Raw genomic sequence first — 25,555 nt, forward strand, 5'->3', positions numbered from 1 at the left:
TTTTGCAAAAGTTACAACTTTCCTAAGGGTGTAGTTAAGAAATTTGTTACAGTGCTTACAGAACACTATGCAGAGATATTTCAGTATGGAATATATCCATCTCCAAACTGCAATTCAGCTCTCTCTCTCAATGTTGTGCCATGCTTAGCACCAAGTGATTCAAGATTTAGGCAAACTAGCTCACTCCTCCTTCAGAGCAATAATAAGGCATTGCTTGTTTTCTGGAGGGGAATTTCAAGCAGCAATGCATCTTCCTATTACATCTCAAACGTGTTTTATGGGGTTGAAATCTGGCCACTCGTGCTGGCCACCAATTAACTATCCTCAATCTCCAGAAACAGAAGTATCTCCATTGCTCGTGTACAATGTGGTATGGCATTGTAATCCATAGAAATTAATTCTTTGCCTACAGCACTGCGAAACAATCAAACATGATGTTGAAGAGCTTTGTTGGAATATCGTTCACCAGTCATAGTCCCTTCTTCCAGCACTTGTGCCTTGGTGTGTCTGTTAAACATAATGCTTCCCCACACCATGAACTCAGCATTGCAGTATCTATTCCTTTCAAGAGCATTTTCGTGATGGTAAGCAGTATCACTTTCACACCAGATCAAATGTCGTCTAGAATAGGAGAAAAGTCTAAAAAGACTGTCATCTATAAAGAGTACATTAGTCCATTGGTGGCTTGTCCAATTTTTTATGGATTATGACATCACTGAAAATGTGCTCTATGACAAGTTGTGGATAAAGGGATGCAGACTACAGGCCTTCGTATAGGCCTGCTTGTCACAGATGTCTTGCCACAGTTTATCGAGATATCTGCATACCTGTGCTTAAATGGAGTTGACTTACAAGATGACCTGCCGTGGTGTGTTGATTACATTTTGCTGTTTAACCAAAAATCTGTCTTCGTGCTCCATTGTAGAGTGAGGGTGATCTCTTAGCAAACATCTGGAACACATTCCATTGGTTTGAGACGCTGCCCAGAACTTGGATACAACCCTATGTGAGATTCTAAACTCTCTGGCAATATTAGTAATTGTACAGTTTTTTCCAAGCTTTCCAATAATTCTTCCCTGCATGAAATCATCTGGACAGTGTCTTTAAGACATTGCAAGACATCCAAGTTTGCAACTTTATTCCTTCACGAAAAGAGCTTCCTTCAAACATAATTCACTTATCTCAATCTTTTGCCTTTAATCCTGTCGAGTGCTATTATGTGTGATCGTTTGTGTGTAGTTTGAATGTGTAACTGTTTCTACTCAAAATCGTCAGTTATACAAATTTGCACAAGCTGATTTGTCTGAATTTGCAGTGGTAATCTTCAGAAATAGTGTTCGTCCTTAGGTTTTAGATACCAGTGTATCCAAAACCAGTTGGTCCATGAGTAGTCCATGTACCAACAAGCTAACTGCTAATACATTTAATTTGAATTTGCAATTAATTGTACATTTCTTTATCTCTTCTCCAAGTGGTTTGCATTAGTGCTTCAGACATAAGAAGCCCCAGATATGAATCACAGGTAACATGAAGCTAATATCTCAAACAAGGCGTCCAAAGGTATCAAGCCTCCTGGATCACTTACAGCAACTATGATGAATTCAAAACTTAAAAAGCTCCATGCCGGCTCGATCGTCACCCGGAATAACAAGGATCGCGTTGCTTGTTTAGATGGAAAGCAAGCTTCGAAAAATAAGCTACAGTCCCCCCTAAACAACACTCTCACAAGATATGTTCCCTAAACATAGGACTATCTAAATCCAAAGCCGAAGTCATTGGTAAAATAGCCAAAGACAAAGCAATTGACGTCTTGGCTCTCCAGGAAGCCCATGTGCCTGACAACAACATGTCAGGCACATGGGTTTCCAAATAGTTGTCATGTTAGCTTGTATCTCACACCAGACAGCCTCAAATTTCTTTCCTTTTGGACTACCACTCTTTTAGGCTGCAACTCATCTGATAACATGAGTAATACCCTCTTTCCCATCTTAGAACTTCTTATTCTTAATACTTCTGTAATTAGTATACATAAGTGATACCTCATAGGCTCATAACTTTACCCTTAGTACTCATAATCCCATTTTTATTTACTGCCTCAGAAACTAAAGTCAACATGTTCTCTCTAATCGCAAACCCATTTGCTTTATTGGTGCTTGCGTTCATCCTCACCTGCTTCCTCCTTAGCGACTCTAGTTTTCCTTGATTTTGCACATTTAATCCTACTACAGTCAGTAGCACTTTTTCTAAACTCCTAACACCAAATCCATTTAAGTGCAAACTATTTGACTTATATAAGTCTTTTTTGGCAATCAAACTTACTCCTCATATCCAGAAATTGCACTCCATTTTTCTTACACAATGTATGCGAACATCCATGAGATGGTAATTGGGTAAAGTCTTAGAGAGAGAGAGAGAGAGAGAAAAGCAGTCATTTAATTATTAGATTGCACTCTTCTGGGCAGCATCATTCCGTTATCAGGAGATTTTTTGGTGCACTGCCCCAAATGCGAGAGCAGTTCTCCTAAGTTGGGAAGATATGAAATTTGTATAGTGCTAAGAGTTGAGCAGATGAGAGGTATCTTGAACAGAAAGACACTGATGTTTGGAGGCTGAGAAGGCTATGGATGTTATGTTTGCACCAGGAAAGAATAGAGAGGTAAGTCCCCAAAAGAAGAAATTGATCTTGATTAGAGATTTGAATATTATCAAAAGTAAAGGGAGTGAAATGAGATCTTCTTTCTATGAGAAATAATACAAAACACTATTTTCATAACATTGAAGTTAACTAGATTAAATTTTACTAAGAATTGCAAAGAGATCAGTGTTTAATTGCATTGGTTACAGATCTTAAAGCTCAGATCATATGAGCACTCGAAAGTTTGTTGATTGGATAAGAGGAATGAACCACCTTCATTAATACTATGGAAACTGAGAAAAAGACTGTGGGAGAAATCATAGATACTTGGAGTAATGTAGTTTTCATAGAGAAATTTAGAGGAGGAAACAACCATCATTAGATGATCAGTGAATCCAAAGTCTGTCTGTTGTTCCTTTATGGTTCAGTTGCACAGGGCTTGAGGCAGACTATAAAACAGTAGCATTGTAAGGAAGCATCTCTGCCAGAGCATAAAATTCTCTCAGAAATGCCATTGCAGTTACACCAGTTTTTCTAAACCTTTCTATGGCTTGTGCAAATTCTTGTTATTTATTATCAAGGCTTGAAAATTTTTGTTTTGGCCCACCAGTCAAGCAGGTACTTCATTAGTCAGTGAGCACCTGGGCAGAATACCGTAGTCACCTAATATATCAACAGTTATGTGTTCAATGTTGGATCCCTTTAATTTATAAGCTTTTTTTTTTTTTTTTTTTTTTTTTTTTGTTAATGCTGTTTCATTAACAAAAGGGGAGTGACATGAATCGGTGTTGAAGCAGTTTCTTAACTTCTAGGTGCTAGGTGAATTTCATCAGTGGTATGAGATCAACACAATGTTTATTGAGGTCTGAAGTGACTTGAAAATATTCTATGTTTGGTCTGTATAGGAGGGTTTCTGAAACATAAATACAATTTTATACAGATACTAAAAATAAAGTCTACCCAACAATACTGATGGACTGTAGTTGTAACAAAACAAACTTAGTGTGTTTATCATCCTGATGCATAAAGGGAAACTCGTGCATTTAATCACTGATTTATGATTATATTTTCACTCATTTTCAGTTCTAAACAGTTATATCATGAATCAGTCTTTTATGTAAAAGTCAAACAATTTCGTTTAATTTCTTGCTATTTGCCATGTGGTGAGATGATTCCGTGTACATCAAGAAAGGGAGATCCTAGTAGTTTTTGGACTAGGGAGACTTGGACCTAGTGAGGACTAGGGAGATCCTAGTAATTTTGCATTACTTTGGACCCCTGCTTCAGCAAGACAAGGAGTCCTGGATGGCCCAGCCAGGATCACTTGGCTAATGGACATGAATGCAAGGGTCAGTGTTGCAGTAAATCCATTCTTCATGGTCTGAGGATAGGACCCAAAGCTTGCTGCAATGCTGGTATAGCAGCTGGGTTAACCCTGGCATTCCACTTCTGAGAGTGCATTTATTGGATAGTGGACATCCATATGCAACTCTGTGGTAGGTGAGAATATCTGGTGCTGAACCAAAAAAAATCTGAGCATGAATCCTCATCAAATTTTCTGGGGTTGGGAGAGGCTCACAAAACTTCAGTTGAGTATAGGTGTACTGTAGATCATCATCATGTGTCATCTCTGTGCAGGAGTTTGACTACCATGATGTGACTCATGGTTGACTATGGCATAAGGATAATGTTGTGAGGACTCTATCTCCTCCACATTGTTGTAAGTATTCATGGCTGTAAATCTGTGTGTGTGTTTATGAGGGTTCAGTTTGCCTGTTCTGAGAGACAAAAAAAACCTGAGTTTCCAGGTGAATAAACCCTCTATCTCTATATGGGACCCGTAAATAAAGGTCAACAGGTGAACGCTCCTCACGTCATGGACGGGAATCGAACCTGAGTGACCAAAGTGCTTTATCTATACTGATTGAGCTATGGAGGCTCTATATCCTGTAGATCATCACTTGATAACAGAAATAAGAAGCAAAAGACATCTGACACATTTTATAAATACAAAAATTCCTCACTTTACAAGGGTAATGTATCCCATTAAAATATTGTGCTAAGCAAAAACACATGAGCTTTTAAAATTTTTTCTAAATTTAGTAACGTCAGTTTTTACAGCCAGTACAACCGTAATAAAATGTTTGAAACAATCAAATGTTTATTAAATACTGCATAATATGTATTCATAATTATGCATATAAGTATATTTAAAAGAAAATTATTACTGTATATTATCGCTTATAATGCGATCCACGTATAATGCGAACTAGAAATTTTGTTTGAAAACTAGCCCTAAAATGCCATGTCCACGTGTAATGCGATCTGTTAATCTTGTTCCATAACATTATAAATAATACAATACGAATTAACAAAAGAAATATTTATTTTAAAACAAAATGTCAAAATCTTTTAAATTCTTCTTCATCTTTTGAGTCATCAAACATTTCATTTATAAATTCATCTGTAGGGATTGCGTCATCAGTGTAGCAGTTGTCATCATCGTCTTTATGCTCTCCATTTTGTTGTGCGTCATCCTCGCTTTCATATATGATGTGATCTTCGGATCCATCCATTGAATTACTTATTCCACATTTAAGAAACGAGCGTTGAATCATTTCAGATGGTATCGAATCCCATGCTTCTTTAACCCAGCTGATGACTAGGGTGATCTCAAGCTTATGAAAATTCCCACCCTTTATCATCTTCACCAAACCAGATGACATCCATTCTCTCCATTTTTCACGTAAGTGATCTTTAAACGACTTATTCAAGCAGATGTCAGCAAAATGGAAGTTAGATCACCCAGTATGACTGCTAGGTCTGTATGTAGCTCACGTGCTTTCTCCTTGCTTGCTTCCGTTAAATGCGCCCAGAACACATCCCAGACTAGCATGCTTTGTTGACGTAACAAGCTACCTGGACATATGTTCCATACTTGATCCAGCCACAATTGTCCACCTTCTTCATCCATCCAACCTTTCTGATTGGCGCGAACAATTACACCTGGTGGAAATTTCATATGCTTCGGAATTTTCTTCCATTTAAATATCACTGTCGGCTTTAATTTGGTTCTGTCTGCCATGCATGTTAGAACAACAGTAAAATGTGTTTTTTCATGTCCCGTTGTTTTTATGAAGACACCCTTTTCATCAACTGAGTTTACTGTTCGATTCCCAGGCATATCAAAGTACATTGGCGTGTCATCCATTTTGCCGATTTGGGAAAGTTCATATCCATGACACTTCCGTAATTTTATGATAAATTTATGGAAGGACTGCACTTTTTCTTCAAGCTGCTTTGGTAACTTCTGCGCAATTTTTGTTTGGTGTTGTAATGTTAATGCTTTGCGTTCCATGAAGCTGTTGCACCACCCAGGCGAAGCAAGAAAAGATGAAATACCTGATGTGTCCTTGAATTTACCATTCTTGAGTTGTAGAGATCAAAAACAAATTGCATTTCTTGTTACTATAATGCCATCTTGTCGTTGCGTCAAAATCCATTCATTTGGCTCTTCGAGTTCTGGAAAGGATGCTACATCTCCACGACGTGCTGTTTCGTTTTGGGGATTTTTTCAAGACTGTCTTTTTGCTTACGCCAAAATCTAATATTACTCTCTGCTACACCAAATTCTCTCATAGCAACGCTGTTATTATGTTCTTCTGCAAACTGCATGACACGCAATTTAAATCCTGCTTCAAAAGATGAACATTTACATTTCTGTTGGCTCATTTTCGGGCTAGGTTTGTTTAACGAATAATATTTAAAATGAACTGTGGTTAAACCGATATACCTAACTGTGCTCTATCATTCGGTGACTGAGCATGCATTGTATCTGCGCATAAAGCAGTAATGTAAGCTTTATGTGCAGATACAATGCATGCTCGGTCACCGAATGCGAGTGGGTCAAGTAGATTTGGTTGCATAGGCATTAGGTAGTATATATTGTGTGTGCAAGTTTAATAAGATGTTATATTTTTATGCAAACCCTAACTTTAAGTAGTATATTTTACTATAAATTTTTCGCATTATACGATAATATACGGTACTTATTTTTTGTATGTTCATTCACTTTGCAGTAACATCTCATTCCTTTGTTGACATTGTAGTGGTCTGGCACAATCAAGATTAGGATTAGTATCCATAATTTTTTTTGTTAAATTTTAGCATCTTGAAAAGATTATTCAAATTCTTTGAAGTTAAGTCCTTCGTTGGTGCATTTTCTTCTGCATTACAATCATCTTCTTCGTATACATTGTTCATTGATGTTAATGAGATCAGTATCATGCAGTTCTTCTAAGTATGACTATAATAATTCCCAGAATTTTCATTGTCCATTTCATTAGCCTAGTTCTTTCCCAGTGTTTATTTCTTCAACAACAAATTTCATCTGTTTCCTAGCCAAATGATATCAAGTAATTATTACTTGATGTCACCTAATACCAGACTCTGTCAATCTTTTCAATAGCATTTTCATGTATTTGGTGATATATTATTATTACTACTTCATGATACCTCCAGATAGTCCAGAGAGACTCGAGGGAGGGCCTATTCTACAGCTCTGTCTCCATTACTCAATCCACCAACGAACCGCAACTACACCAACGCCATCTACCACCCACCACTACTATTTTCACAGACAAACATCCATGTCCACAGTGGGATTCGAATCTGCAGCATTTTATTTGACTGGAGAGCTTATACGCTAACCACTTGGTCAACCAGGCTGGCCTGATTGACCGAGTGTTCACATTTTCATTTAAATCATCTAGCACAACAGGATTGCTAGAGGAATCAACTGTTGAATAGAAACAATTATTCATCCATTCAAAGAGATTCACAGTTACCCATTCTTTTATTATTATTATTACTACTACTACTACTCCAAATGACAAAATGACATGCAATGATTGCTAGCTATAGCCTGTAAGTGCCATAGGATTTTGTAGGTGGTACACAGGCATGGCTTTAATTTGGGGGAAAAAAAAAAAAAAACTGTTCAAACTTTTTTGATGATTTATAACAAGGTAGTGAGTTTATTTATTTACAACAGAAGTTTTGGAATTGACTTTTAACTAAACTTCCTCTATTCTTTTCCAGAATAAAGCTATTTTCATCCACCTTGAAAATTTGCTTGTCACAGTAGCTATCTTCTATTATTTTTTGGAAAAATTCTGAAACTGCTACAGCATCTTGATCTGCACTTGCAGACCCATCTCAAATTTTAACATTATACAGTCCACTTTGTTTTTTAAAAGTGTCGAACCAGCCAGTGCTACTAACAAAATGTTTTTCATTTTCATTGTCTCCTTTTGATGTGGAAAATAGACTTCGGCTTTCATTTTCATGATATAGGTACTAAAAGGAATTCTTTTTTGATGGCACTATTCTATCCAAATTGATAAATTCACTCCACTTCATCATTTTATCACTTCGGCTCCTAATGGTTTGCAGAGCTATTAAGGTTGATGTAACTTATCCCTTTCCTCCTGTATTAATTGGCTGGTTTCAAAATAGTACACACTGTTACCTTATTCAGATCAAGATCACATGTGATTTTTGCTTTCTTATCACCGTAATCATATCTCTTGATTAATTCAAATTTTTGCTCTTAAAGTGATAAATTTTCAACACTGACATTCGCCATTTCACTCTTCCTTTTATCCGTAGTCAATATTAAAGGATAATTTTTTTTTTTTTTACTATAAAAATGTTTATATAAGGCATTAACAAAATTAGTCAACTCACACTTATTTAATGGTGGCATTGAACTACAACGTTTACTGCATTAAGAGTACATATGTATGAATGCATCATAAATAGGGTTACCACATACTTTCTGCAGTCGAATGCTCTACCACTGATGTTGAAAGTTTATTTTTCACTTGGTTAGAATATAATAAATTTAGTTTAATTCTTTATCCAAGTGTGAGCAAACAAAGTTTGCACCTGAAAGTATCTTCAGGACTGGGGTAAGGTAGTGCAACACCAGGGCGACTCCTTGCAAAGGTGGAGCAAGTTACTATCACTCCTATCTCAGTATCTCCCATAATGCAAAACACATCTCCTTGCAGATATCTGGGTAGTGGCCCTTCCATTAATGCATAACAGTAGACATATCCGCAAGGAGATGTGTTTTGCATTATGGGAGATACTGAGATAGGAGTGATAGTAGATAGGAATGATAGTACCTTTGCAAGGAGTCGCCCTGGTGTTGCACTACCTTACCCCAGTCCTGAAGATACTCTCAGGCGCAAACTTTGTTTGCTCACACTTGGATAAAGGATTAAACTAAATTTATTATGCTCTACCACTGAACTATCCCCCCCCCCCCTCCCCCAAATAATAATACTTTCTGCAACTGAAAATTTGGAAGAGAATGTTAGGACAAATGTATTTAGCTAGCTAATGTTTGATGTTACAATAAATCTGTTTTGATTGTATGTATACAGAATGGTGGAGGAGGTGGTCTGAAGGAGGGGAGGAGAGGTGTTTTTCATTATGTAGGGTCATTTTCATTTCACTTATCTCTAATTATACTGACTGTCATTAAATATAGCACAGACTCGATTTGTCTCTGTATTGTATTTAGTGAGACGATAAAGTTATGCCTCATCTCAAAGTCAAGGACAAAGTTGTTTCATCCAAACCATTGTGAATGGAATGTGTTAAAAGAATTTTTAACCTGTGTTAAATAAATTGTGGTATCAGTTTATTAACCCTGTTAATTTGAAAAGTGTTATTTGTAACTGCATAAAGTGAGAGGTTCCTGTATCGCAGTGTTTCTCATCATCCATGCAGCAGGTGAAAAGCCAATAGAGAAAATGTCATCCTTCTTTATTCAAAAAGGTTTAGAAAGACTGACAGGATCTCCCAAAAATTAAAAAGCTATGTTTTGCTAATATTCTTGTTGAAATGTGTCAGCAGCACTCAGGAAAACTACTGGGGGAGGGGCCTATTATGTTAGAACTTCGTAAGATACTCATCTATTCAAGAGTTGACAAATATGAGCTTCATCCTGATATCTAGAGATAATCACATGATTCCAGCCAAGAATATTATCCTTAATTTTGATATATCTAAACCTTCATTATCAATGAAAGCAGGATATCTCAACAGTCCTGTTAGGCTCTCTGTCGCTAATCCACCAAGATACTTTAAATGTCATATAGTTAATATCATCTATGTGTGTGTGTATATATATAGTTAGTTAATATTAACTGTAGTTATATCAACCTTCCTTGTCATGGCTCTATCACCTATGTCCAGTGTGGAAGTGAAGACCATGATGATAAATCTTATTCTGCAAAGAAACCTAAATGTATCAACTTTAAGGCAGATGGGCAACCATGCAACCTACTCCTGTGCTTGTGAAGGGTGAAAAGATAAAAAAACAAACATGAAAGATAAAATCTGAACAAAATATCTCATCAGGATGCAAAGTGTAAGATAGTCATTGCCACACCTGTCTTGAAAGCTTCATATGCTAAAAAAATGACAGTTAAGAAAATATCAAAAGCAACACAATCCTATCACTGTTCTACTATGCGACAATTTCAACATACCTGAATTTATGATTACAAGTGCTTCTCTTGTTAATTTGCCTATTTTGGTCTCACTCCTGAAACATCATGCAAAATGATCCTACTTAATGAGAACCCATTTGTCAAGAAAATGATGGAAAGGTCACCACTGAAAAAAAAAAAAAAAAAATCACCCTATCCTTCTTCCTTTTCCTCCATAAAAAAAATTGAGATTTCTGTATCCATTGAAAGTAAATTAACTCAGTAACTGATCTTGACCAGATGATATATTAAACATTTTTCCAGAGGTAGAGATTAACACTGACTGCCCATGCTTCTCAAAATCAGTTGACAAAGCCAGGCAAAAAAGTAAGCATTCAACCTCTAGAAAATTAAACAAGTTTACAAAGCCAGAAGAATAGCAGAATTTTTACTTTCAATCTGTTGTGGATTCTGCAAAAATATCAATGATTCTTTAGAAACAAACCAGTCTCTGTTGTCAAGCAATTATATTTAAAACAGTGAGGACCCTTAAAGCATTTTGCTATTATTTGCATGACTGGAGATGGACCTGCTCTTGGTGCAGTTGCTATCCTATTGGGCACCCATGCTCTTCTCCAGCTTAATACTGCTCTGGAAGTGGAAGTTGATTAACTGTCTATAGGATTTTTTATTACAATATGTTTTACTTATTTTGCCAAGAATGGTCGACCAGCCACACGTCACCTACCGTATTTTGGTTACTCTTTGCTATAAATTTGCCAAAGGTAATTTGCATTTCACTTTTTCTGTAATTTTTTCACTGATTAATAAGAAATACATGAAACTTGGTCATGTTGTTGAACTTATAATTTATGATATATATTTTCATATTATGGTCAGTGCAGTTGTTTTTCCTTGCCACTTACATTGATGGTAAAATGTTCTGTAGTCTATTGAAAAAAGCTTAGAAACAGAGGAAAGAGTATTGTTAAAGGTGTAAGATATAATGATAGAAATATTCTGGTGAGTGTAGAGTAATAAATTTGAAAAATTGTTATTGGAAGTGACTAAACAGTAGTAGTAAAAAAATATTTAAGAGGAATGCAGTCAGGAGTAAGGGGAGAAAGAAATGAAGGATGTACAAATTGGATGCCAACATGCGAAATCATGTGATTTCTTGTCTGTCGCTGTACTAGTACTAGCTTGATTTTTGTTGTTGCTTTTTTGCATTTTTTTTTATTATTAATTTGTATGATGGATCCAGTACAGTCAACAAGTTCTGTTGTTAAACGTTTCAGTAGCTCTTGCAAAAGAATATTGAATAATGTGCTGACATTCTGCAAAAAAAAGAATCGTCCCCTTGTTCCCCTTTCTCAAGTCATAAAACGTGCAAGTGCAATTGCGGACGTATCGGGGTCGACTGTTAAAAGAATTCGTAGGGAATCAAAAGGTGAAGGGAAGCCAAAATAAAAATCTCCTAAAAAAAAAAAAGTGCAAGAGTAAAGAAAACCATCGAAACCATAGCTTTGAATGATTTTGATGTACACGTTATAAGAACTATTCACGAATTTTACGTGGTCAAGAAAAGAGTGCCAACTGTTCCGAAATTGATTCCTGTGCTTAAAGAAAAAATTAATTTTGGAAAAGAGAAACTTTAAGGAAAATACTTCATGAAATCGGATTTTGTTTTAAAAAGTCCCAGAATAAAAGGAAACTTATCATGGAGCGAAGTGACATTGTTTTATCTAGAACGCAGTATTTGATAGCAATAAGATGTTTCAGAGAGGAGAAAAGACTGATTGTGTATCTAGATGAAACTTGGATTGATAGTAATTTAATTTATGGAAAATGTTGGCAGTCTAAAGAAGAATGTGGAGTGTTACAAACCGGAAATACCTCGCAGCACATAATAATATTGTGTGCGGGTGGAGAAATGAGTTTTTTACCGAATTCAAACTTACTATACAAAGCTAATTACCATAGGCAAATGAATTCTACGATCTTCGAAAAGTGGGCAGAAGAAAAACTGTTTCCAAACCTTCCTAAATATGCTGTTATAATTGATAACGCTTCATATCACTCTATTCGATTAAACAAAGTTCCAAATTGGTCTAATAAGAAGCAAGTTCTTATGGATTGGCTCTCTGCAAATAACATTTCTCATTCCTCAGATATGCGAAAAATTGAATTGCTTAATTTGGTCAAAAGAAACTCGCCCACATCTAAACTATTTAAATTCGACACGATGCTCAAAGAACATGGATTTCTAGCTTTGAGGCTACCACCATATCATTGCGAATATTAATGCTATTGAGTATGTTTGGGCAGAAGTGAAAAGTTTCATTCGCCATCGCAATGTAACTGGAGATATTGACATGTTGAATATCTCTTGAATATAAGCTTTCAGAACAGGTGATTAAAAGTATTACAGTTCAAGACTGGGGAAAATATTGCTTTCATGTCACCTCATTGGAAAATATATTGGGACAGAGACGGAATTATCGAAGAATTATGCGAACTTTTGGTGATCAGTTTAAGTGAAAGTGATGGCGATTCGGACACCGATTCAGATGACTGTCAAGATTAAAAGGATTTGATAATGGTATTTTTTTCCAACCTTTTTTTGTATGGGTTTGTTAAAAGAGTCTCAAGTCATAAATAATTAATCTGTTTAGGACATTAAAGTGTCTCAGTTCCCTCAACTGTAAGTTTAGAATATCTAAGTTCATTTAAAAAAATTTCTGTTTTTCTGTATAATTATTTTTATTTTATAGAAAAATTTCTTAAAAATAAACTTAGTTAAATTTTTGTTTTATGCTATACCTTTTTTAATTTTGTTAATACTCTACATACATTTTTCCAACTGTTATACAAGCAAAATAGTTACACTTTAAAAACTACAATGTTCGTAAAAGAAAAGCTAAATTTTCCGACCTGTAATAATAAACAAACACGTCCCAGAAGACGGATTGATTACCCTATTATCGGAATGGATTCTCCTTTTTCTGACATGTGCAGAAGTGTCGAGGGACCTCTAATCAGATTGACCTTGATAATCTTATATTGCAATCTTATATTTTCCTATCTTAATGGACACAACACTAGGACAGTGCCAACACAAATGGATGAGGCCATATCATTGAGTTTATGTTTGACAATACTGTATTTACTCGAATACAACCTGCACTTTTTTTCCCAAAATTAAAGTTAAAAAATCGCTTTGCAAGATATATGCGGAGATTTTCAAAAACTAAAGTTTTTCGGAAAAAAATTAAATTGATGTTTATAATTAAATTCTTAGTATTCATTATAATTTATAATTGCTCATATTATTTATAAAATGAATGCATTTAAATTTTAATTATCAATGTTATTTATGTGATTGGTGGCTCACCTTCATCTCACTATATATTCAAATCTTTAGCGACAATGCTTCTGTAATTAAAACAAACTGTTTCATTATTGCTTGTCCTTTTATCATTTAGGAATCATAAGATCACCATGATTTAAAAATACTGAAACTGGATATGGTTTCAGTATTTTTAAAAAAAATTAAAAAAAAAAAAACTTACAAAGAATCTACTGTTCGCTATCACTACTTCTGGTCTCAAATGTGATTGGTGTGGTATTAACAAAAGATCATGCAGCTCAACAATAAGCCAACGATTGTTGAGTTGAAATGATGATTCTCTTCAACCAAATTCCAAAATGTCTGAAACTGTCATAACAACATTCACTATCAATTTTTTAAAGTTTTAAACTTTTTTCGTGGGCATAAAAAGTGTTAACTTTTTCATTTATTTTTTCGTATTGTAAAATCAGGGGTGCGAGATATACATGAGGGTGAGTTATATTTGAGTAAATAAGGTAATGGCCTCTTCCTTCTAATAATGGATCAGTAACATCTTCCTTATGTCTACGCCTGTTCTTCTAGCTTCATATTCTGCAGTAAATCTTATAATCTGCTTCCCTGTCATTTTTATGCTGCTCACGTGGGATGTCTAAGAGAACGTATATTGAGTCATTCATTTTCCTGTGATTTACACTATATCCTTACTGGAGCCATGGAACAATCTCCCACACAGATGCCTGTGTAAAACATTGACTCACCTGACTGGAATGCTTTTTCCAATCTTGCAAAATTTAATGTGGAATCATTTAGCCAAACACCTATCCATGAAACAGTGATGTCTGTTACAGATTGCATTATTCAAGCAGTAGCAATTGCAATTACAAAAAAAGAGATCACTTGATTTCCACTCTGTCCAAAGCCATATATAAACCTTGAGTTCCAGGCAGTCAAGAAAGATCAAAACGGAACACAGTATATTTAAGAGATACCCTACCACGTCAAATCTCATAGCTTTTAAACATGCTCAGGCCAAAGCACCTTAGGTTAGACATCAAAGTCAAAATAATCATAGATCACGTTTACATCAGCTGTCAGGTATACAGCCAGTGCAAAAGTTGTAATGAATAAGATCTAGAAAATGAATGGTAGATATAGAACCTACCATTTGTCTACCCTGTAATATAATGGATGTATGGCTGCTAAACCTAAAGCAATTACTGGTACTTTAGGGAAAAGATTCTGCTAGAATCTCAGCAACAGCTCTCAACCTGAATTTTTGATTAAGAGAACAGCAAGAGAAACAGCAGTTCAACCAAATTGGGTTAGAGCCATACAATCAGCCATTCATTAAGAAGGAACTAGAGAGCTCTGTTACTTCATGCCAAAATAGTATGGGCCTAGTGACATTCATTATGAGATGATAAAGCATCTTCTACCTTCTTCAGTGGATCTCCTCTTACAATACAACAGAATACTTATTGAGGATTGCCATTCCAAAACCAGGATAAGATCCAACACAAGCAAACAGTTACTGGCTTATTTCTCTGACTAGAGATGTCTTTGTAAAATATTGGATAAAATAGTAAATGCTAGACCTCTGTATTTAAAATCTTCTCTTTAACACCTAATGTATTTTTAATAGAAATACATTGTATTTCTATTAAAATTGGGGTCATTTAAGAAATATGAGAGATGCACATGCCTGAAACAAGAACATCTGGTTTCAGTTTTCTGTCACATGGAAAAAAGCTTGATACGTTTTTAGCAGAAATAAGTGTCTGTGTATATTTCTACTAACATTGCTCTCTTCATGCAGCTCTATTGTTAAGAATGGGACAAACTGTTATCCAGCAACAAAAGCCAAGTTCTTAGGACTAATTTTTGACAAAAAAGCTTGCATTCCTTGCATGCATTTATCAACTAAAAGAATCTTCCAATTGTTTGACCCTATCCATCATCAGGAGGTATACAAATAGCTACTGGTGCATTTTGCCCGTTGCCCATTGAAAGTGTTTATTGAAGAAAATGAACTTATTATCGTGCAATGGAAACAGTCTCTTAAATTGCATTAAAATTAAAGTATCTTCCTAAACATTTTTCTCTGTGTTTGAAAGTTCAACGTTACACATATCAGACCATTATTTGCCCATTTAGCATATACGAGGTTGATTTGAAAAGTTCTTGGCCTAACAATTAAAAAACAAATTTATAATTTCAAAATTATTTTTGAAACAGTTACATCCTTACTCCTGTCCCTGTAGTGGTTCTCAGTAAGATCTGCAAAATACCCCTCAAAATACCTCTTGATTCAAAGAAAAACACTGACCAGCGAGGAAGAGTTTTAGTTTTGGGAAGAGATAGAAGTCAGAGGAAGACAAATCTGGGGAATAGGGTGGATGTTCCAACAATTCATAGTGCAGATCCCTTAATTTTCCCATTGCCAAAAACACCTTTGGGCAGGTGCATTGTCCTGATGAAAGATGATTTTTTTCTTCTGCAAACTAGGTCTTTTCTCACAAATTTTTTCGTCTACTCTGGTTGAAAGATTGGAATAATATTCTCTGGTTATTGTTTTACCCTTTTCAAGATAAGTAATAAATAAAATAACTTTAGCATCCCAAAACACCAATGCCATGACCTTTCTCATCCATAGTAATAAGTCAAAGCACAAAATCAGTTTTATTCTTGTTAAAATGCTCCAAGCACTGTTCAGAAATTTTCATGCGAGTGCATTTTTGATCTGCTGTGAGCAAGCATGGCACCCATCTTGCACAAAGCTTTTTCATTTGCAATCATGCAAAATATATCCTACACTTTTTTTTGAAATGCCTGTAGTCTCAGCAATTTCACACACTTTGACTCACTGGTCATCCAATACCATATCGTGCACTTGATCAATGATTTCTGGTGTTGTTACACTTTTTGGATGTCCTTCACGTGTATCATCTTCAAGGATGTATGGCCATGTTTAAACTCTGCAGCCCATTTCTTAGTTGTCGAAAATGAAGGAGAAGAGAGTGCCTGTAAATTTTTATGAACTTTGAATGAATTTCTTTTGGCATTAAACCTTCTTTTACAAAGAATTTTATAACCGCATGATACTCAATTTTATTCATTTGAAGGGATACAGACAACACTTTTGCTTCAAACAGCTGTATAAAACAAACTTGACAGAATGACTTGCAATTTCATATGGATGCTTATGACAGATGTACCAACTTAGAAAAAAAATCTTGCCGATAGTGTTGCCATCTATGGTGGAGGCTGAGAACTTTTCAGACCACCCTCATATGTGAAATAGATTATGCAAGCTGTAAAAACCTGCCAAAATTACTTGTACTGAACATAATAGCATTCCTTATGGCAGGTTTTTACTCCATCAGTCTATCTGTAGTTATTTAATGCGCACAGAGCACTTCATAGCACTCTAATTTCTTACCTATCTATACTATATTACTGTTTCCTGACTACATTATATCCAGTCAAGTCCAACTTTGAGTGTAGTAATTATACAGCTCAGCTGCATGCCATTCAGCTTAAAGGAAAACTGGTAACCAGATTGTGGAATTTATATACTCATCGAGTTCTTTAGAAGCCATCTCCTCTCATGAATGCGATCCATATCCAGTTCTTTTTGATGTTCTGCAACTGTTGTATAAAATGAAGATCGTTAATTTTCATGTTTGGTTGTGCTGTATTCCCAGTTGCAGTCAATTAAGGGAAATGAAACTGCTGCTGCTAGGTCGATTCATACTTTTTCCACTTACTATTTGTAAGTCCCATATACAGATTACAGACAGTTAATAAGGACAAAGCTAAATAATCAATGGCAGGAAGGACTCACAAATAAATTTTAGAAGATTAAGTACTTCAGTCGAGAAAGGAATGAAATTTTTACCAATCTAGCAAAGACATATACACTTCAGCAGACTCAAATTGCATGCAGATTTTAGCTTTTTACAAAGAATTAATTTATACAGATGCACTTGTTTTTTTTTTTTTTACTATTTTATGTATATATTTTTTATTATCTTGTATTCAGCTGTAACCTTTAGAATGGTGTAGTGTGACCTGTGACCTTTGTTGTCCTTTTGCAGTAAACCACTAACGAACATCAGATGCAGTAAGCAAGGTTAAAAATAAAACACAAAAACTATCAAAAATTCTAACTCATTTAACTTTTTTCAAGCCCTATTTATATTATATAGAAGTATCCCACTGATTATAATCTTCTTTATCTTGTAAATATAAGTTATGTCAACATGGCATTTCTGTCTTTCTTCTATTAGTATTACCACTTTTTATTGCTACTACATCATATCCTGATTTCTTATGTCTTCATTTCTCTTCATGTTAATCCAGTAACCGACTTTCCGAGTGTTCATCCTGGTTTCCTTACAGAAACAGCATGAATCAGCATGGTATTTAATTACATTGTACTCAAAATGTATTTAGTTTTAGCCAATAGAATACAGGTTGGTCATCTGAGTCAAATCACCAACCTATCCTCATTCATTCATTTCAGTATTGATATTGTTAATAGCCTTTAACAAGACTTATCACAGGATGGTGAGTATTGGCAAATAAGAAGCCCCAGTCACTGCTTCATGTTATTTATAGGCTATTTGGTGCTTTTTTTACCTCATTATCCAGCTTTGATCTCTTTATTCTTTATTTACCAAGTAATGATATTTTTTATGTGATCTTTTAATTTCCCCAATTTTTCATTTTAGCTTGGTTAAAAATTCAACCAAGATATTTTTATTCTTTATGTTTATAATTTAGTCTCATTGCATACCAAAAGGATCTCTAAGCCGAGCATTAATTATCGCAGGGAAACTTCATGGCTGTCTCGCACATGTGGCTGGTATGTGACTTTAAATTTTTCCATTTTTTTATTGTCATTATTGTTAACTTTTATCTGAGAGCATAGCATTTACTGAATTTATATTCATAATAATTCTTCATGAACAACATCAAGAGAGAAAAAATACATGTATTAAACTTAGCAATATTTTGCTGGTTTTCTACCCAGCATCTTCAGAGCACAATTATAACTGTGACGTGCACACAAAACTAAATAATTGTGGAAAACAATTCAGATCGGAACTGAAACAGAACTAATGTTCTAATATGGTATCCTCTTGAGCTGGATAACCATAAAGTTAATTTGGAGAAGTCAGGCTATTGGGTCTCAAAATGGCAATCTCCCAGATCTTTGGCAAATTAATGCACACATACCTGTTGAAGTCAGGAGAGTACTTCATAGCTGATGCTGATCTAAAAATAGTCTCTCAAACCAGTAACGACTTTGTAATATCGATTCCCCCCCCCCCATCTAATGCTATATGAGGTATCCAGAGCATGGTCTGCCAATCCTACTTGCCATACTGATGATTGTGGATGTAATTTTTCTGTTCTTCAAGACAGATGTTAACAATCATTTAACATCTGCCTTCAAGAATCAGTTTGTCCAAAATAGGACAAACCGCTGGTGCAAGGACCTCGATACACTCCACGATTTGCAAGAGGATGAAATTGAACTTTAGGAGAATGGATGAAGGTAGCTAGCTGAATGTGTGGTTTGAAAATGGCATGGAGATCATATTTGCAGAGAACTTTGGCTATTTTTTCTGATATAGCCTTAATATATGGGATAGGAATGATTTTGCAGTGATTTCAGCCAGCATCCTAAAATAAACTTCATAGAAAAATAAAGTCCACCAACTTCATTTGCCCATGAAAGGAAAGCAATACGACACCATTGAAAACGTTCAAGCGGCAGTAACCATGACCCTCAACAGTATTCCAAAATCCTATATAAAAAAGTCGTTTAACGAATTAATTGATCATGCCAAACACTGTATTGAAGCTGAGGGTGAGTATATTGATTGTAATAAATGATTTGAATAATTATAATTGGCCTGTGTTTTATTTTCTATCAAAAGTTTGGTTTCTTTTTGGACAGAGGGTGTATATATCACCTTTATAGACAGATATCACTTTCTTTCTCCTGTTAACCAGAATCTGTAATCCACATACAATCTGTCCTCATAATCTAATTCTCGTAGTCTGATCTGATATAATCTTTGTAACTCTTCTTTGCACTTTTCTTTTAAGCATTTTTGAAAATTATGGAGACAACTACCATGTTTGAATAAAAGCTTTAGTTTAATATAACTAAAATTTCTCTTCTTTGCTTTGCACTTTTTCCACAGCTTCTTTATCCTCTTGGAACCCTGAGACCAAATCAGCACACAATAATCCAGGTGGTCTTATCAAGGCCTTATAAAGAAGCAAAATGACTTCCTTATCCTTACATGTCAAGTTCACTTCAACATAGTAATTATCCTCTGAGTTGTATTTGCAACTTTTGCTATGTGACCTTTGAACTTCAAATTCCTATCCACTTAATTCATGATTCCTAGCTTCATCAGTTTCTTGTAGCATAACCCTGCCAATATAATATGCTACTGAAAATCTTCACACTAAAGTGCATAACTTTACACTTCATTAACATTAAACCAATAGCTATTTTCATTTGTCCAAATTTCCAGCCTGTTCAATTTTGTAAGTACAAGATATCAGTAGCATCCCTGGTGGTTTAAAAGTGATCTACCTTTAAAATTAAAAAACATATTCATCTGCTCTAAGGATTCCCCCCCCCCCCATCCATTGGCAAATCCTGGACTTTATTGCATCTGTAACTTACCTTATATTGGGGGAAACTGGATGTACAATCCCTATCTGTAAAAAAAAAAAATAAATAAAAAAAAAAAAAAAATAAATAATAATAATCATAAATGACACATTAAATTTAGCAAATTTGGTAAAGCAGGCCTCTGAGATCACACTCTTAACACCCTACACCAAATTGATTGGAAAAGTACTTGCTCGAGTACTTGGATATGAATGGAAATTTAAAGAAGCTGTGAAATTTTGATTAAACACCCTTATTTAGTTTAGATTAACCACCCTTAGTATAGTTCCTCTTTTTATTTCTGCAATCAACTGTTTTCTCTTTTCAATGAGGTTTATTGTTTTTTTCTGATAGTTTCCTAGTCCAGTGTAAACTTTGGCTATATTTGCACCATTGAAATCTGTTCTAATATATTACTGTAATATCTTTGGAGTCTATTGGCATTTGAAGTTCTATCGTATACTTATTATTTAATTTCTTTATCTTTACTTTACTTCTATATTTAATTTACTATTTTCTTCTATACTTCACTTTACTTCCTCTATATCTCTATTCTTCATTAACCTTATTTAATCCCTCTTTTAACTTTGTCTAATCCTTTCATGTACTCTAATAACTTTATTCTCTTTGCTCTACCTTTGAAGGTAGAGCAAAGAGAATAATTTGTGAAATTTGAATTAACGACTGCGCCACCAGTGGTCTCCTTGTGGTATAAGAAATATCAATACTTCTAGTAAAGTTCACTTTCTATCTTAAGGCCCTTCTCGATAATATTTTACAGTCATGGCTAATACTTAACTTCAATTCTTAGCTATATATAAACTCCCCGCTCACAGGATCGCATTTATTTGGAAACAGTGCATTGCGTAAAAGATCAGGTGGCACTCTGTAAATAAAACAAACATTTATTTGTACTGAAACAATCATACAATTTACACATTAATGAATTACTACTTCTTATTCCACTCTAAATTTAAACCTTAGAGAAAAACTTTCTTTAGAACATTTACGTAAGCATGCACCATAATACAAATCATTAAGCAATTTAAAGAGAAAACTATTAGGCCATTTACAATATAGGAATTATCATGCCTTGTTAATTATAACTATAAACTTCTCTTTATGCAAATTATTTTCATACTATATATAGTAACTCTAAACTTATCAGTCTTTCTAAAACAGTCTTTTATAACATAGACAAAATTACATTGAAAACAAACTCACGTGACTTCTTTATCAGTATAGTGCATTTGCTCACATTTCCTTTACTGAATTCTCTGGCTTCTCTTCCATATCTGGTCTCAGACTTTTACTTGGAGATTTCAAGAACACCGACATTTCATCGACGAATGGCTGGCAGAACCTGGAGCACAATTTCCCAGTGTTATAGACTTTGACGAAGGTCTGATGATCGAGGCCTCATGCAGGTCGTCCCACTGGCAGTGCATTAGGTCGAGCGTCGCTGCTCTCAGTAATTAATCGGCCCCTCGGGCTTTCCGTCGCAACATCACTCGAACCGGATGAAAGTCGTGGATCGACAATACTCTCTCTTCTTTTCCTCCTTTTTCTTCTCCTGTTGTAGATTCCGATCTCTTTTTCCACGATGCCTTATATTTGGTTTTCCCAGGACTCTGGACGAAGGTTTGAGACCCGTGAACTTTCCCACACAAACTCTTGACCTTCTTTTAAACACGGACTTCTAGCTTTCCCTGAAGTGCACATTTAATCTCCTTAATGGAACGGCATAGCCACATTAGATGCTGCCCTTTTAACATTGACCTTGAAGGCGGTATCGGACTGGCAGGTTTCTTTTACATTTTATACTAAATACTAACATCAGTTTATTTCCAATTTCAAAGGCATTGCCCTTGAACTTCCATTTACACAATTTAGCACGCTAAATACATGGGCTTTTGGTATTACTTGCATAGAAAATTAAAATATATTTCCAATTTCTACTTGCCCTTGAACTTAAAATATTCATATATCTTCTATTTACACAATTTATCATTCTAATTCCTCTGGGTTTTAATATATGGGCTTTTAGTATTATTTACATAGAAAATTACAAGTTTACTTTTCGTGAATTTCGGATGTGACCCCTGTAAAAGTCGATGCAATAGAAAATGGAAAAATTTACTCCGCATTGAATTTTACACCAGCTCCTTTTGTTTTCTTTTAAATTTTGTGCTGATTCAATAAGAATGTTTGTTATTTTTCTTCTTCCTGGTCAATGCTTATTCCTGTATTTGATATCATTTGTATATTTTCTTTATTTCTTTTCCACTGATAATTTAAGGTATTCCTTTTTGTGTAAAGTATTTCAGCTTTTATATTTTTCCTTTTTTGTGATACAGCTCTCTCAGCTTTCACTGGTATTTCTATTTTCTCTCTTACTATTCTGTATTTAGAGTTGATGCCAATATGGTTTAAAACACACCTTTGAAGATATGAATTCTTGAAGAAAGTATGAAATTATTTCATTTTTTGTTGTCCCATCCGGGCTCAGCCAAATCCATCTTTACTCTACTTTAATATTGGCTACAGCAAGTGCCTGTACACAATGTATAGGTATACCCACAGTACGTATGAATCAAAGATGGTGACAAAAAAGCTTAGTATTAACAGAATGCATATCTGTTCATCTGCATGTTGCAGGTCACTTTAACTAAGAGCAGACGGTTTGTTCTAGCTTCCCATGTATTCTTGGTCATTTTCATTGTTCAGTAAGCTTGCAGATGTCATTTAGTGTCACGTCTCTTTCTGAATGAAAGTTCAGTACAGTAGCATTCTATTTTTTTATTTTCTGCCTCAATAGTGTCTTGAATTGACAAGGCATTGAGGTTATGGATCTTGCTAGGGTGTTGGCATTAGGCAAGTTAATTTTGAGATATTGATTATGAATTGCTTAGTTTCTTTGTAATACACCAGTTTTATGCAAAAGAATCTAGGCTGTCCATGTACTTTTCAAAGTTTAGAAATGTGTAAATGAAGGGAAGGTATAGGAGATAAAAGAATGGCTCACTGAGGTTCATCAGAAATTTTATAACTGATTCATCAGTCTTTGTGCAGTTAGCATTGACGAATAGCAAAAATCACACCAAAGGCTCTTTTTCTTTTCCCCAATTGGCTGCTTGCAGTTATGGCATTTCTGATCTTCAGGTGGTCTATAAGATTTAGCAAAACTCATAGTGCTTTGTTGTCACAGTCTTTGGTTTGTATTATAGGCATACTGGCACATTGTGCACAGGCATTTGCTTTCTTCTTCTTCTTCTTTTCAGTCATTTTCTGTCCACTGCTGGATGAAGGCCTCCTCCATTTCTTTCCACCTTTCTCTGTTCTTGGCAATGGTTGACCAGTTTTCCAAAATTTGACAATTCATCACTCTACCTTTTAGGACGTCCTCAGCCTAATTTCCCTTCTTTTGGAATCCAGTTTGTTAGTATGGTGGTCCATCGCTCATCTTCTCTTCTGGATAGATGCCCGGCCCATTTCCATTTTAGTCACTTATGGTGAAGAATGATGTCAGTGATGTGAGTCCGGCTTCTTATCCAGGTGTTTTGCTTCTTATCTTTTAATGTGATGTCTGGCATCAACCTCTCCATTTTTCTCTGAGTTGTTGTTAATTTATTTGCCAGTTAGCAACCAAGTTTCACAACCATATGAGATGACTGGAAGTATATGCTGGTTAAATGTCTTCCTTTTTAAACAGATTGGGACATCATTATTTTGAAAATTGCTTTTCAGCTGAATGCACTCCAGGCAAGTTGAACTCTCCTATTTATTTCCTTTTGGATTCCACACTTTAGATCAAGTTGACCTAAGTATGTATATGAAGAGACTCTTTCCAAGAAATTGTTTTATATTATAATGTTTTTTGGTGTTACAAAATGATTAAACATGATTTTAGTTTTTTCTCTGTTTATTTATAGACCGACCTTTCTGCTTTCATGATATAGGTCTTCTATCATTATATTAAGGTCTTCTGGAGTGTTTTCAAAAATTATGATATCATCTGCATATCTTAGGTGTGTTAAGTTTCTGTTATTAATTTTTATACCAAGGTTTGTCCAGTTTACATTATTAAATATTTCTTTAGATTTTGGGTGATAGAGAGTCTCCTTGTTGGACACCTTTTTCAATTGATATTTTATTGCTACTTGTGTGAAGTTGGATTGTTGCAGTGTGGTATATTGTCTGGAAGAGGATCATATATTCTCCAAGAACTCCTTGATTCTCGAGTGCTTTGATTATTGCATTATTTCATAATCAATGAAGACTAAACAGAGAGACAATTGGTTTCTTCTGCTTTTTCTATTATTTGTTTTATTACATGAATATGATCAGTTGTGTTAAAGTCTTTACGGAATCCTGCTTGTTCTACTAGTTGATTTGAGTCTAGAAGAGGGATTAACCTGTTTGTTATTATTTTTGTGAGAATTTTGTACAGATTAGAGAGAATACTAATTGGTCTATAGTTCTTTGTCCCCTTTTTTAAATAACAGTGTCAGAGCATTTTTCCAATTTGCTAGTATCTTCCCCTCTTCTAGGCATAGATTTTAGTTTGTGACATGGTGAATTATATTGTTTTCTACCCATTTAATTAATTCTATGGGAATTAGATCTTCACAGGACATTTTTCATTTGTTTTAATGCTTGTTTTATTTCATCTGAAGTGAATGGGGGGGAGGGTGAATTTCATATGCGATGGAGAAAAGTTATTTATATTTGATTTATCTATTGAAGGATCACTATAGAGTTCTTTATAAAATTCTTCTAGCCTGCCTTAGGCTTTGTTCCTTATTGTAGTTCCATTCTTATCTTTTATTGCAGTTGTTTGACTTTTGCCAACTGATAAATGTTTTCTTAGTATTTTCATATTTTTATTGTTTTCAATTGTTTCTTTTATTTTTTAGTGTTATAAGATCTTATTTCATTTCTCATCTTTTCCTTATTGTTTTGCATAGTTCTGCATATTCTATTTTAGAAATTAAGTTTTTGTCTTGTTTCATATTTCATCTCTTTTTTAGTAGTTGTAAGATTTCCTCTGAAAGTTTGTCTTTTTGTTGTTTGTTGCTTTTGAATTTATTGGCTGCTGAGAATTATTACTTCCATTAGGTTTTTGCTTATTTTATTTATGTATTCTTCTTCAAATATATTTATTAAATCTAGTTTTTGATTGAGTCTTTCTTCGTAATCCTTCTTTTTGTTTTCGATAGGTTTTAAGTCAAAACTTCTTGATTTTATTCTTTCCAAATTGGGGTTTATTTTAATTTTGGCTCTGACCAGTCTATTGTCACTTCCTGTTTTTACTTGATTTAGTACATCTTTGGTTTGTATTATAGGCATACTGGCACATTGTG

The 25,555-nt window shown here is 34.7% G+C and overlaps 1 protein-coding gene across 1 annotated transcript in view; it reads left to right on the forward strand.

Annotated features, from left to right (window-relative positions):
* MAN1 (LEM domain-containing inner nuclear membrane protein MAN1) overlaps positions 1 to 25,555 on the forward strand; it is a 296,543-nt gene that overhangs the window by 74,767 nt on the left and 196,221 nt on the right. Inside the window, exon 4 of the mRNA XM_090397559.1 lies at positions 18,278 to 18,359. Within this exon, the coding sequence (XP_090253685.1) occupies positions 18,278 to 18,359 (82 nt within the window). The remainder of the gene's footprint in view (positions 1 to 18,277; positions 18,360 to 25,555) is intronic.

This window comes from Typopeltis vanoorti, chromosome 1 (assembly GCF_054136105.1).
Source record: "Typopeltis vanoorti isolate ZY-2024b chromosome 1, IOZ_Tvanoo_1.0, whole genome shotgun sequence".
NCBI lineage: Eukaryota > Metazoa > Arthropoda > Arachnida > Uropygi > Thelyphonidae > Typopeltis > Typopeltis vanoorti.